Source organism: Neopelma chrysocephalum, unplaced genomic scaffold (genome assembly GCF_003984885.1).
Source record: "Neopelma chrysocephalum unplaced genomic scaffold, ASM398488v2 Primary Assembly neopelma1_59, whole genome shotgun sequence".
NCBI classification, from domain to species: Eukaryota; Metazoa; Chordata; class Aves; order Passeriformes; family Pipridae; genus Neopelma; species Neopelma chrysocephalum.
The window spans coordinates 29702660-29715960 of NW_020897714.1; the positions used below are offsets into that span (position 1 = coordinate 29702660).

Here is a 13301-nt window from a genome sequence, read left to right on the forward strand (position 1 = left end):
CTGGTGCTAGATTATTGAGGGAGGTCAACACAAAAAGGGGAGCAATAAAATTCAGACATGCTACAACAGGGAGATGAAGCAATTCACACAGAGAAACACAAAGGTTCTGTTTTGAAGAAATGTTGGGTTTCATCTATTCTTAAATCATTTTCCATGAATTAGGAAAACTTGAACCTCCCAAAGCCCCGTCCTCCTGAGAATGTGCTGCCAGTGAGAACAGAATCTGAGGTTTATTCAAAAGCACTTCTGCAAGTGCTTTTGAGTCCTTATGAGGGAAGATTGCAGGTCTCCTGTACCTAGTTTACAGAAACCTAGTCAGTCAGACTTTAGCTTAAAGCCATGATGTGGAAACACAAGGGAAGTTAAGAAATTTTTTTAAAAAGATCCTTATTAATGATAATATCAATTCAGCTGGTGAGAAACTGAGGAACTGACCTGTACCTGTCAGTAATCCATCCTCTTTCAGACATGGCTGCAAGAGATCTACCTGTCATTAACCTAATATTACATTTAAGCTTTAAATCAGGGACAGGTGGCAGGTGTCTCTGAAGAAAGTGGAAAGCATTCCTCCCTTCCTTCTGTTCCGAGGTGAAATGATTTGTCATATAGGAGTGGAGATATGCAGTCCCTACATCTCTACAACCTTTTTATTTGCATTTGGCATTTTGAATTTGGCTTTTTTTTTTTCTCAAGAAAATGAGCTCAGAAACCCAGAGATTACCTGGAACAACAAAAACAAGAGGCTTTGATTTGGTTCATCAGGACAATCAGAGTTCTTTCTCAGTGTGGCTCTACATGGTAGAAGGACTCAATCCGCAGCCAGTTTGGGAAGAAAGGAAGAGAAAAAGTGCAGAAAGTAAGGGAGGAGTGTAAGTATGGAGGGCAGTGAGCAGCCAGGTTTGGTAATTGAACTGAAAAATCAGTGGTAGGGGAAGTATTACCAACAACCTAGAAAAAATAAGATGATCCAGCCAAAAAAAGATGAAGAATATAGCATACTGGGAAAGGACACTGGTCAGAGCAGGCTTTGGTTTTGTTAGTTATGAACAGGAAACTCGTAACCAAAGGTAGCTTGGAAGGAAAGAAGCACATGGATCAAAGAAAAGGAAATGCCATATTGTATTCACCAAGTCTTTGCCTACTGTTGAACAGCAGCAGGAGAGCAGAGATTTTTGTGCTGGAGTAATAAATCTAAAGAAGTGATTTAAGAGCAGTGTAAGAATCTAGAGCAAAGTGAAGCAACCTTAAGCGATTGTGGGCAGCCCTCAGCATCCTTGCATAAAAAGAACAATATAAAACACACTCCAACAGAAATAATGGGGACGATAGAGGGAGCCAAATTAATTCAAAAAAAAGTTAGGCAAAATTGGTACCATAGCTCCTCCGACAAAAAGAGAGATTCGGAGTCTTCATTAAAGTCCACAAAATTCTTAGTGGGATAGAGAGCGGGAATACTACAAAGCTATTTGACCTGGTGTCAAGAACAAGCAAAGATGCATCAGTAAGATAAGCCACAGCTGGACATTACAGGAATTCAGGGAGGAATGTCAGCATAGAGCAAGACAGAAATGCAACATAAACTCCCCTTACATGGCCAGAGGACAAAAAGTTTGTTCCATGGAAGAACTGGGCATTAGCTAATACTGTAGAGTTCTGTAACTGCCCCAAAAGAAGCTGTGTCTGAGGACTTGTCACCCTGAGATTTCTCAGGCAGAACTGTTGGTATTTTATAGTGATCCTGTATGTTGACAAAGTGCTGTGAGTTAGCTTGCCCTCTTCTCTCGGCAGTCACCCTGCTGGAGCTGGTTCAATCCAGTGCCAGAAGACACAATACACAAGAGATCAGATACTGCCTTGCTCAAGATCAAGTCTTGCAGTCATTGTGCCTTGAAACACAGGGTTTCAGTATAACAAGCAATAAATTAACTAAGTCAAAAGGTTTGGGGGAAAAAAAAAAGCAAAGACTATGCTTAGAAAAATAGTGAACATTTTGGCAAAAACCTTGGTGGGGAAAGCCTAGGAAATCCGTGCTGTGTGTGTGAAATTTACAGCAAAGGAAAGCAAGGTCTGTGTGTGAAGAATGATACAGGGGGCCTGATGCTACCTCTTATATCTTATCCTTTTTGCTACTCCATTTCTGAAGCGACCCTCACAGCCCTCTGTAGAGCACAGCAGTTGCCATACCAGATCAGCCCACTGGCCCTCCTAATCCAGCCTTCTCACTTCAACAGTTGCTACTCTCTGGTACTTCAAAGAAAGGTGCAAGAAACCCCGTAGTGGACAATTATAGAATAACCTGCCCACAAGGGAAGTTTCTCCCTAATCCCCCACCATCAGTTGGTGTTTATGTTGTGCCTTGAAGCCTGACAGTTTATATCCCTTCTAAAATTTATTTATATCCTGTCTAATGTGACCATGAATGTTCTTGGTATCCATATAAATGTCTAATCCTTTTCTGAATCCTGCTAATCTCCTGGCCTCAATGAAACCTCATGGTAACAAATGCCATGTGTTAATTACACATGGTACAAATATTTCCTTGCACCATTTTAAATTTGCTTCCTTCCAATTTCACCGGGTATCCCTTGATCCCGCAAAATTAAAAACGGCAATGAAATTAGAGCTTGCTCATTCTTACCGAGCCACACTGCTGTCTTTTGATTTGTTCCTTCTCTAAACTAGCTGTTCCCAGTTTTCCCTGGTTGGGCTGTCAGGCTGTGGGCGATGGCACAGCGCAACACGAGGGCTACACATTCACACAAGCAGCAGCCCTGCGCCCTTGGCTGGTTGGAGATGGCACTGGAAATGGTGTGGAATTGTAAGGTGTGAAGGGGAGAAGCTAAAAATGAGAACGTTAACTGAATGAATGAAAGGAAGCACTAAAAAAAGTGAGAATGGTATAAAAATTATGAGGGAGGGAGGGAGATCCTAAACTGAGTTTAAACACCAGTTTTACAGTGGTTTCACTAGAGGTAGGACCCTAAGCTGAGGCAGCTGTGTACAACGATCCTTTGTATCTGTTTTGACCCGGACTGCGGCAGCAAACTGTGAGGTTGTGAGGTGGCACAGCGAGAGCCTGCAAAGTCAGCGCTGCTTGGTGTTTTCGCTGAAGCTCCATGAGGGACATCCCACACGAAGGTAATTAATACGTATCTGCTGCTGAATACGTTTCCATAATACAGTTCAAAACAGGGCAGCGTAGCTCCCTCCAGTTCGGGGCCAGCACAGACGGAGGCCCCGGGGGCAGGGATGAGGCACCGAAGCGCCTCAGGGCGGAGGCGCGTGTCCGGCTCCCGCGTGGCGGCCGCGTGCGGAGCTCGAGAAGCGCCGCTCGGGCGGCAGAATAACGTGAGAGCAGAAACCCTGCTTTGCTGCGGCAGGATCCAGTCCCAGAAGCTCCGCGGCATTCCTGGTGACCGGCCAAGGAATCGGGATCGGGACAGGGACCGGGAACCGAGGAGCCGAGGAGCCGCGGCGCGCTGTGCCACAGCAGCCGGCAGCCCCGCCCACCCCGCGCTAGCCCCGCCCCAGTGGGCGTGGCCGGCCGGGAGCCGGGGGCCTGTTGTTGTGGTGAACGCGGGGCCCCGCCCCCTCCTCGTGCAGGGCCGCGCCCCGCCCCGCGCGCCCCGCCCTCGCGCCTTTTGTCCCCTCCCCGCGCCCCGCCCCGCCGGGCCCGCCGCGCCCCGCCCACCGGCCCGGCCCGTCTTCCCATTGGCCCTCCCGCCCACAGCCACGCCCATCCCGCGCGCGGGACCCCGCCCCTCTCCTCGCGCCCCCCCCAACCCCCCCCGCGCCCATCTGTTCCCGGCGGCTCCTCCGCGGGGCGCGGGGAGCATGAGGAGCAGCGGGATGATGATGATGGGCCCGCGCGGCGGTGGCGGCCGCCCGCGGTAGGGGAGGGCAGCGGCGGCGGCAGCGGCGGCAGCAGCAGCAGCAGCAGCAGCAGCGCCCCCGCCGGCCCTGAGCCGCCCCGTGCGCGGGCGGCAGCGAGGGGGCAGCGCGGGGCCGCCGGGGGGCGGCCACTGAGCGGCGTGTGGCGCCGGGGGGCGGGCGGAGCCGCAGCGCCGAGCGGCGGCACCACCACACGCAGCCGCCCGCGGAGTGAGGGGAGGCAGCGACCGAGCGGGCTGGACGGCGGCCGCGGGAGATGTGCCCGGAGGAGGACGGCGGCTGCGGCGGCGGCGGCGGCGGCAGCGTAGCCGGCACCGGCGGCCCCGAGGCGGCGGCGGTGGCGCTGGACGAGCTCCGCTCCTGGTGGGAAGTCCCGGCCATCGCGCACTTTTGCTCGCTCTTCCGCACCGCCTTCCGCCTGCCCGACTTCGAGATCGAGGTGAGAGCCCCCCGCGGGCGCCGCTCCCCGTCCCGCCGTGTCCGCGCCCCCGCCGCCGGGCGGGTCCCGCACGCCGCTCCCTGATCCCGGCCGTGGGGCGGGGGGCGCTCCCGTGGCCCCGGCGAGCCGCTGGGTCCCGGCGCGGTGCAGCGCGGGGGTCTCTGCTCCGCTCACTGCGGACCCGGCAACTTCCCCGTCGCTCCCGGGAGCGCCCGCAAACTTTCGGCGCGGCCGTCCCGGGGCAGGAGCCCCCCGGGTCCGGGGGCTGCAGGGCGCACGGCGGGGGCGGCCGCGGGCGGAGCGGGGCCGGGCCGCATTGTTCGGCCGGGCCGGTGTCCGCACACAAAGGTGGCGGGGGGACGGAGCCGGCCACGGGTCCCCCGTGCCCAAAATGGTGGCGGCGAGGGGCGGGCCCGGCTCGGTGACCCCCCACCTCCCCCGAGGGTACCGGCGGCTGTTGTTGGGGGGATTCCCCAGCCCCGCTCCGCCCGTGCACGACTCGGCCCCTTTTGTTGGGGAGGGGGTGTGTGGGTCCCCACCTGGCCGGTGCCGGCGCGGGGTGGGGGGCGCGGAGGGTCGCGCCGAGCCTTTCTCCCGCATCCCGGCGAGGCCGGAGGGCTCCGCGGGGCTCCGCTCATTGTGCGGCTCCGCGGAGCCTCCGGGGAAGCGGCGGTGCCTTCACCACCGCCCCTGTCCCCCACGGAGGGAACGGAACGCGCTCGGCTTTCGTACCCTTCTTACCCGTTTTCCTCTGTAACTTTCCTGTGTCGGTCGGGGTTTTTTTTATTATTTGTTTATTTTATTTTAATTCTTATTTTTGTATGCGCGCAGTTAGCGTCCCGTAAATATTTTGTGCGCTGGCCACAAATGTTACAAGCAAAGTGTGTCCTGGTAGGAAATCTTTTGTGCTTGCTGTGAAAAGCTATTCTTGCCAGCGCGTTGGCAATAAACCGGGTGAATAACGTGGTGGCGTGTGTTTTTTAAAGACAGTAATTGCCCCGTGAATGCGAATTCCAAAGATGCTTAAAAGTTCTATGGGATGCGCGAAGCCCTAAAGAGCAAAACTCCTCGAGCAGGATGTGAATTTCTGAAGAGGGGGAATCCCTTATGCGGTACGAAATCTTGAAAGGGGATAAGGTCTCTCAATGATGCAACTTCTTGCGAAAGGGAACTCCCCTCCCCCTCCTATTGATGCCAAACCATTAAAGGGGGAGGCTCTCCGGGCCCAGCAGCGCAAAGTCTTGAAGGAACCTGAATTTACAATGATAAAAGGGCCAAGGCACTAGCCTTTCACCTTTGGAGGCAATTAGCATCTGGCTTGCTTCACAAATGAAGTAAATGTGGGTTCCCCTTTGGTTCCCGGAGCACGCTTAGGCTGGGGGAGTTAACATCATCACTCGGAACAAATTAACTTGCTTTTTTTGGGGGGATGCCCGAGAGGAGGAGGAGGAGGAGTGCGCGCGGGTTGGTGCCGGGGGTGTTGCAGAGCAGAAGCAGCACACCGAAAACGTCGCCAAAAAACTCCGTGCGCGTGGATGGCCTGCAGCGCTTGGCAGAAACGGGTTTTAAAGAATGGCGTTTGTCCGAGGGACGGTGGAAATTGCGGTTAAAATCGGGATGCTGCGAGGACGGATGCGGCTGTCAGAACTCTGCATCTTCAGGCACGTGGAGTAAATCTCCTTCCCCGGCACAGTTGTGAGCAGCCAGCACAAGCAGTTTCAAAAGTTGCTGTTCCTTGAAGCTCACCATCTTGTTACGTCTTGCCTGGTGTAGTTGTTCCAGTCTCATCACTGGTTTCAGGGATATCTGGGAACGGATTTGCACAAAGAGCTTGCTCAGACAGTTCACAGTGTGAAGCCAGTGGCCAGCGATGGAACTTACACTTTTTTCTAAGAGTGCTGCTCTGATATTTTTTTTTTATTTGGCAGCATAAAGAAGGCTTCTCCCACGGTTTTGGACTTAATAATGCCAGTGCCCCTTCTGGCTGTCTCACTGCTACATCTGAGGTGTGCTTTGAGTTTCAGGGGTGTCTGAATAAAATGGAGGTGGCTGTTTTTCTAGGGGCTTGGGGAGACTCAAGGCACATATTCGGGGGAAATAAAACACTAGCCAGCCATCAAAAATTGAAACTGTGCTCATCTGCAAATGATATTTTCTTGCTATAGCTTTGGTTATTGTGGGGAGGTGTGCTTGTGGCTGAACACCAGCAGTTTGAGAAGTGAGTGCTTCTTCCCTCAAAAGTTACTGCCCCTCATGGGTAACCAAGGGGTGACTGCCCCAGTCCATTTGGATGCAGAATAAAACAGGTGCTCTGAGTGAATCTGTGTATGTGGAAGGAGAAATGGAGATCTTGGGCTCAGATGGTTTCAGCTGGAGGATGGTCATGCTCAAACTCCTCAAGCTTCATAGCTGAAGTTTGTCCGACCCTGCCCAGTATCTCTGAGGGATGGCCTCACTCTGGATGCAGCTGGCTCTTCTTGGAGGATATTCTCTTCTTCATAGGAGGTCTGAGCTCCTCTGAACTTAAATCCTGGTTGGTGGCTTTTTTTTCCATTTTTCTGATACCAGTGCATCTCCAGTGGGGAGTTTGGTGCTAAACTCTTACAACATCCTTATAAAAAGCAAAAGTTTTAAACAAACCTTAATTCTGAGTAAAACAAATATTCCCTGGTCTCACCCTCCCTCTGATTTAAGCAGGCAGATGAGGTTAAGGTTACCCTGCTAAAGTCTCTGCCATCCCCAAACCAGAAAGAAACTGGTCTTCCAATATGTTTGTGTTCTAATATGGTGTTGTGTTGTTTTGGGTTTGTTTGGTTGGTTTTTTAAAGGTGTAGCTATTTTTTTTTCTCCTTTCCCCACCCCCTTCTTTTTTTTCTTTTCTTCTGGTGGGTCTGTCCATAGCTAGCTGGAAGGCTCTGTAATGGTAGGCCATCTGGACCCATCCCTCCCATGCTGAGCAGATTTGCTGATAGTATTTGAGAAGTTTGGGGTCTTTAGTAGTACAGGGAGGCAGCATGGAGCTCTTTTTCTTTTTTTCCCCTCCCTTTCCAAATTCAAACCCTTCACCCTCTACTTATTGGCGCAGAAGAAAGTGAAGCTTCCAGATGCAGGGGTGCCGTCCGCAGCTGGATGGCAGAAACCTGGGAAGCAGATGTTTTGTTTTTCTTTTTGCTGGACCGGTGCGTAGCCACAGACTACAGGGAAGGGGTGTCCAAAAAGAAAGCATCGCATCCATCAGGCTGGACCCTGGGCATTGTTCGGGAGGGGGTGGGCACAGCTGGCCCTCATGCTGGCTCTGGCAGATGCAGGCCCCTGACGAGGCGCAGGACTCCTCTTTTCAAATTTCTGCTGCAGCATCACCCGGCGATGGGCTCAGGAGGGGTTCAGCTACCGCCAGCAGGTCAAAAGTTCAGTGGGACAGGAGCGGGTGCTTTGGGACGTGTTCGGCTTCATGCCGTGTTTTTACATGGATCTGAGGATGCCAGAGAGCACTTCTGCCTTCTGGGGTGAGATTTTTTTTCCCCCTCCTCCCCTTTTAAATGGCTGCCTTGTCAGCCATCTGCTGTACAGAACTTTCATGCCACTTCAGAAGTGGGGTTTTAGTTGTGTTGGCTTGATTGCTGCGGTGCATTTCTTGGTGGTTTGTAAAATCACATAATAACAAAATGGGTAAGGTTGCAAGGGACCACAGCAGGTCATCTGATCCAACCTCCCTGCATCAAAAAAATTCTGTATCAAATGCATTTGTCCTTATCAACTCTAACAGCACTCCAGTGGGAAAAGGTGAGGCTGTGTGGGGTATGTCATTTTTTTTTCGGTAGTCATTGCCTTGATGGACAGAAAGGACGTTTTCCACAGTCAAGTTAGTGCAGGCGATGATAGGAATGATTTGTTTCCCTCTTCAAGACCAGACTCTAATGTGGGACACCTCTCGTGACAAAGTGTCTCCTGGCCACGTGCCCTCCCCTCTGCAACTGAAATATCCTCCTGGCAGCTGTAGGGATTGTTTGTATCAAAAATATTAGGAGAATATTTAACGTTTTCAACTGTATTTCAGCACAACTTGAAAACACTGGACAGGAGCCAGTGTGGCGTGGCCACCCAGCTCTTTGGCATGTGCTCTCAGGAGCTGTGGACTCAAACATTTAGGAACTTCTGTCTGGGTAGGTCGAGGGGAGGTGACTTTCCAGAACGTGCTTGAAAATAGTCAAAACATTGTTGTTAACTTAGTTTATTTGGAAAAGGGGGAAAAGCCACATTACACAGGGAAAACATAAATCTTTTCCTGTGGTTTTTAAAAGCGCCTTTGGGCAAATTGCCTCTGCTGTTAACTTCACTATGGCTTTAAGATGCTTTTCCTTGCCTCTTGCCCCTTCCTGGCACTTGGGGCTCTGGCTCTGCCTTTAGGTACATTCCTCCCACCCACAGGCAGGGCACTGCTGCTCTTGCCCACCTTTTTCCTCCTGTAGTGCGGTATCTGCCATGTCGGTTCTTGAACAGGCTCTTTCTGTCAGGAATATTATGTGGCTGTTAAAAACTGCTCCCTCGGGTCCCCCAGGAGGAGGAAGAGTGCGGAGAGAGAGAGAGAGGTGGAGAAGGAGAGAGCAAAGAACAGGGTTTCTTCTATCTGTGCAAACCAGATACAGCTTTAAAAGAAAAAAATCGATGTGTTAAACAGAGCGTTAGAATTTTAATACTTTGAAAAAATGTTTCCTAGTGAGGACGGGATGGCCAAATATGCTTTGACCTCCACTGTCCTGCCGAAAATTCTCTGTGGATCCCCTTGCTCTGCCCTTCGGGTGTGTCCCATGTGATCCGTGACACCCAAATGGCACAACCTTCCTGTTCTGTCAGTGGTTTGTATGGGGTTAATTGCACAGACAGTGTGGTACAGTACCCATGTGCCAAGCCTTCACCCCTCTGTAGCTATTTGGGTCTGGTGCTGCATTGTTATTTGCATTACAGTAGCATGTATAATGTGTATTGGTGCCTCATCCTGTTCTGTGATAGTTGAGATGGCCAGGTAGTTTCTGATCAGAGGAATTTAGAATCTAATTAAGATCAATGCGACAAGTAGGTGGTGCAAGCTGATGAAAATGTTGGTGAATTCATGTAGGTCAGCTCTGCTCCTGGGGGGTAATTCTGGGTTGTTTAAATGCTTTTTCAGTAGAATAGTTCAGGCATTGGGATGTCCAACCCTCTTGCCATTTGCCTGTTCATGGTAGTCAACATTAAAATGGAAGGGAGTGGATAGTGACTGTCTGGAACAACAGATCTGCTCGCTAAAACTTCACTCTCACGTGATACACCTTGCTTTAGGAAAAACAAATTGAGGAAAGGTTCAGTAATTGGCAGTGCAGGGAGAGGTGCTTTACAGAGAGTAGACAGGGTTGGAAAAAATTAATGGAATTCAAACATACTGAAAAATAAGTGTTGGTCCCGTTGTGTGGAGAGACCTGTTTATGGACTGCTGTGTGAATTTGGGTTTTATACCACAGTCACTCTGTAATGGCTCTGCTTCCCCTGGGCAGCATCAGCTTCATCAGAGTAGAGGCTGTGAGCTGGGTGTTTGTTGTTTGAAAATCAAGTTTAAAATACAATGAAATCAGGGGAGTTAAAACTGTTTTCATTGTTCTTTCTACCTGTCCCATCCACTGTTTGTTTTAGTTGCTTCGGTGCCCCATCCCGCTCTCCATGTCTGTTCCAGCACCAGTTCTTACTTTCCTGGTCTTCACTTTTGCTGCCTTAGTTATTCTGTTCATAATAGAATCATTAACACTCTACATGTCAGTGTTGGGCTCTAGAGTTCATTGAGATTAATGGAGGGGTGAGGCAGAGAGATACTTCTCAGAGCTGTTGTTTCAAGTGGTCTGCAAATTGGGAAGCATTGTATCAGTTTCCATTTCAAATGCAAGTCACATCTTTCCCAACTGTAGATCTTAAACTTTTAAACAAGTGTTTACATTTTACATAATGATACTCTAGTGTAATTGGATGCAAAGGGGGGGAAAAAAAAGGAATAGGTAGTTCAGGAGGCTGATATATGAGTTAAAACATTATCTTAAGCCTATGAAAAGAAACAAGAAGTGACTGCATGAAGCCGAGGGGTGTCTGAACAATGGATAAGGAAGGTTATTTTGACAGCAACATTTTGAATGGATCTGAGTTAGGTGACAGGGGAGTTGGGGTAAGACTGTAGCAGTCGAAGGCAGAAGAGAAAGACGAATACGATAAGAATTTCAGGGATTTGGATGGAGCACATGGGGGTTGATGTTACAGATTTTGTGATGTTAGTATAAGCAATTCTTCTGCTAGCACAGCTGACACTGAAATTCATGCCTGGTGTTAACTGAAGTGTTTGTGCACCCACAAGTTTAACCGTTTAATCTGAATTTATTTGGAAACCGATTTAAGATAATCATGTGCAAGTCTTTCCCCACTAGGAAAAAAATAATGTTTTGTGTAGGAGCTTAAATATGACTTCACGGTTTGCTTTGTTTAAGAAGACCCGAGTGCCACAAACCTGTGCCAATTCAATCAGACGATTTAAACTTCTGCATAGCGCATCTTAATTAGGAACTCAGAAGTTTGTTACTTTAGGAATTTGCTGTAACCAAACTAGCTAGAAGTAACACCTTCAAAGTGTTGCAGCTTTATGTGTAGACCTGCTTAACTGCGGTCTTTCTCTCCCGCGCATAATGCCGGCAGAGCTGTGCCATTCTGCCCCTGGCATCTGTTAAGTGCCTGCATGAAGGGTGAAGAATTAACTTTTGTAATGGCAATCGATGCTTTCATAGACTTCTTTCAGGCAAAAATCTCCTCAAGAAAAGGGTTGTAGGTAGAAATGACAACAGCCAAAGAGTTAAAATTCCCGAATTAAAAGTTTATCATGTAAACCTTATCGTAGGTAGGTATGATTTTTTTTTAATTTTTTTCCCCCCTCCTCGTTACCAGAAGCAACAGCATCTGCTGTGGTGGTGGGAACAATGCAGCCTAGTGATTCCTCCTTCCTTACAGTAGAGAATCCTGTTAAACACACAAGGCTGTGCCTCAGAGTGTATCCTTTCAGCAGGCTTGTTCCTTTTAATGGGTGCCCATTCCTGGGGTCTCCATTGTTTCACCAACAATAGCACTAGGGGCAGCTGATTTGGTTGACAGAAAATGCGTTAATTTAACAGATCTATTCCCTTTAGCCGGTCTCCTTCCTATTGTGCCCCAGTTCTCCCCCAGTTCCTGGGGAGGAGGGCCTCGAGAGCAGGGTCTGTTAGGTGGAAGGCTCCTGCAATTAGGAGGGGTTTGCAGCCTTTTGTGTGAGGAACAGAAAACAGCTGATGGGGAAAAGTGGTGCTAGTGCAGTTCGCTTACTGCCAGAACACTCATTTTTCTGCTTTTTGGGGGGGCTTTATAGACTGCCTTTACAAGAGGTGGGGGAATAACTTGACACTATGTGCTGATGGCAGTCAAGGTCCTTGCTCAGAGGTGGTCTTGCAGCCCAATGTGGCAACTCCTTTCAGAGCTGGCTCAACTTCCTGACCAACTCTTTATATCCTGTAAATGCTTAGCTAAAACATGAGCTTTCCACTAAAAAAGTAAAGCTGCTGGTCTTATCCAGGGTAGGACTGCTGAGGGCTGGCTGGAGAAGGCAGTATGTAAAGTTAATACCAAATTATTTGAAACATGAGGGGCATAATGGTCCTCAGGGACCCCTGCCCCGGGCCAGGCCACCAGTTTTGGGACTGGTCTGATTTAAACAGTGCAAGCTCTTCACCCTAGATGCACTTACACTGGTTCAGCTCCTCCCTATATTAATGTACCTTGATTCAGCAGTGGAGGGGGTTGTCTTTGTTGGTTTTTACATCAGTGTGGTCAAGCTGGCACGTTCAGCCTGGTGGGAAGGAGGGCACATGCGCTGCTGAGGGGGCAGTGAAACTCAAAGCTTTGCTTTTGGGGGCTGCCGGCTGCCAGAAGCATCTTGGCTGCCAGAAAGAATATCTCGCTCCCTTTCAAGCCCTCGCCTCAGCCACGCTTCTGACTCTGTGGTTTGCCCCTTCCCTGGCACCGTCCCAGCTGTTCCCTGTTCCCTGGGTCCTGGCCGGGCTTTTGCGGGGGTTGTAGTTCCGTGGTGGGAGCGGGACCTCCTGCTCTTGATGGCTGCAAAGCTGCCGGGTCAATCCGCTGTGGCTCTTGAAACTCTAGCCTTAGTTTAGTTCTGGTTGCTGGGGCTGGTGATGTAAAAGGAGCTCTGGAGGGTCTTTTTCCTCCTCGTTGGTAAAGCCATTAATTCTCTGGCTCTTTCTTTCCAGCTAAGCCTGCTGTAAAGGGGCTGGAGCTTTATACGGCCGAAGGGTTGGAAAGCAGAGCTGGTATTCTCCTTTCTGGTGAGCCCTGTATGTAGGGAGTTGTGTGGCAGCAAAAATACTTATATATCCATAACACAAAGCAAAGAGGGTTGTGGTTGGAGGCTTTTTTTTTTCCTTGCTTGGGTTTTTTTGTTTGTTTTAGGAGGTAAAGGGTGAGAGTTCACTTAAAGAGCTTGACTCTTAATAGAGCTTGTCATTGTTGCTAATATAAAACAAATGATGAGCATGGGAGAGGAGTCAAAGGCTCCCTCTTCTGGTGTGCTGGGAAGGTTTAAATGCTGAAAAATAAGCAAGGAAAAAGACCCCTTCCATGCTTTCCTGTGTTATTTTGAGACCTCACTTAGGCCTAACCCTTACTGGCCCACCACATAAGTTTCTTCATGTCCCCTGAATAAGTAGCATTAAGGAGTCTCTGTAACAGTGAAATGCATTTTCAAATGCAAACTACAAATGTCCTTGCAAGTAGAAGTGGTTTCAGAAGGGTTCCCAACCTGAACATGGAAGATAGCAGCCCTGCCCATTCTTGCATCTGGCATTTCTCAGTGCTTGTCTTTGCTTCTCCTCTTTCCTGCATCCTCCTCTCACAAAGATCATGTGGTGTCCATGCAGCT

General features: G+C 49.7%; 2 protein-coding genes across 4 annotated transcripts in view; one reads left to right on the forward strand and one right to left on the reverse strand.

Moving 5' to 3' along the window:
• ADA2 (adenosine deaminase 2) overlaps positions 1-3263 on the reverse strand; it is a 55882-nt gene extending 52619 nt beyond the window's left edge. For all 3 annotated transcript variants that reach the window (XR_003533757.1, XM_027680749.1, XM_027680746.1), the window contains exon 1: positions 2639-3263. The gene's annotated coding sequence lies outside the window, so the exon portion shown is untranslated. The remainder of the gene's footprint in view (positions 1-2638) is intronic.
• An 882-nt stretch (positions 3264-4145) lies between these two features.
• The window catches only part of LOC113966265 (cat eye syndrome critical region protein 2), a 101811-nt gene continuing 92655 nt past the window's right edge, over positions 4146-13301 (forward strand). The window contains exon 1 of the mRNA XM_027680750.1: positions 4146-4330. Coding sequence (XP_027536551.1) covers positions 4148-4330 — 183 coding nt within the window. The 5' untranslated portion in view covers positions 4146-4147. The remainder of the gene's footprint in view (positions 4331-13301) is intronic.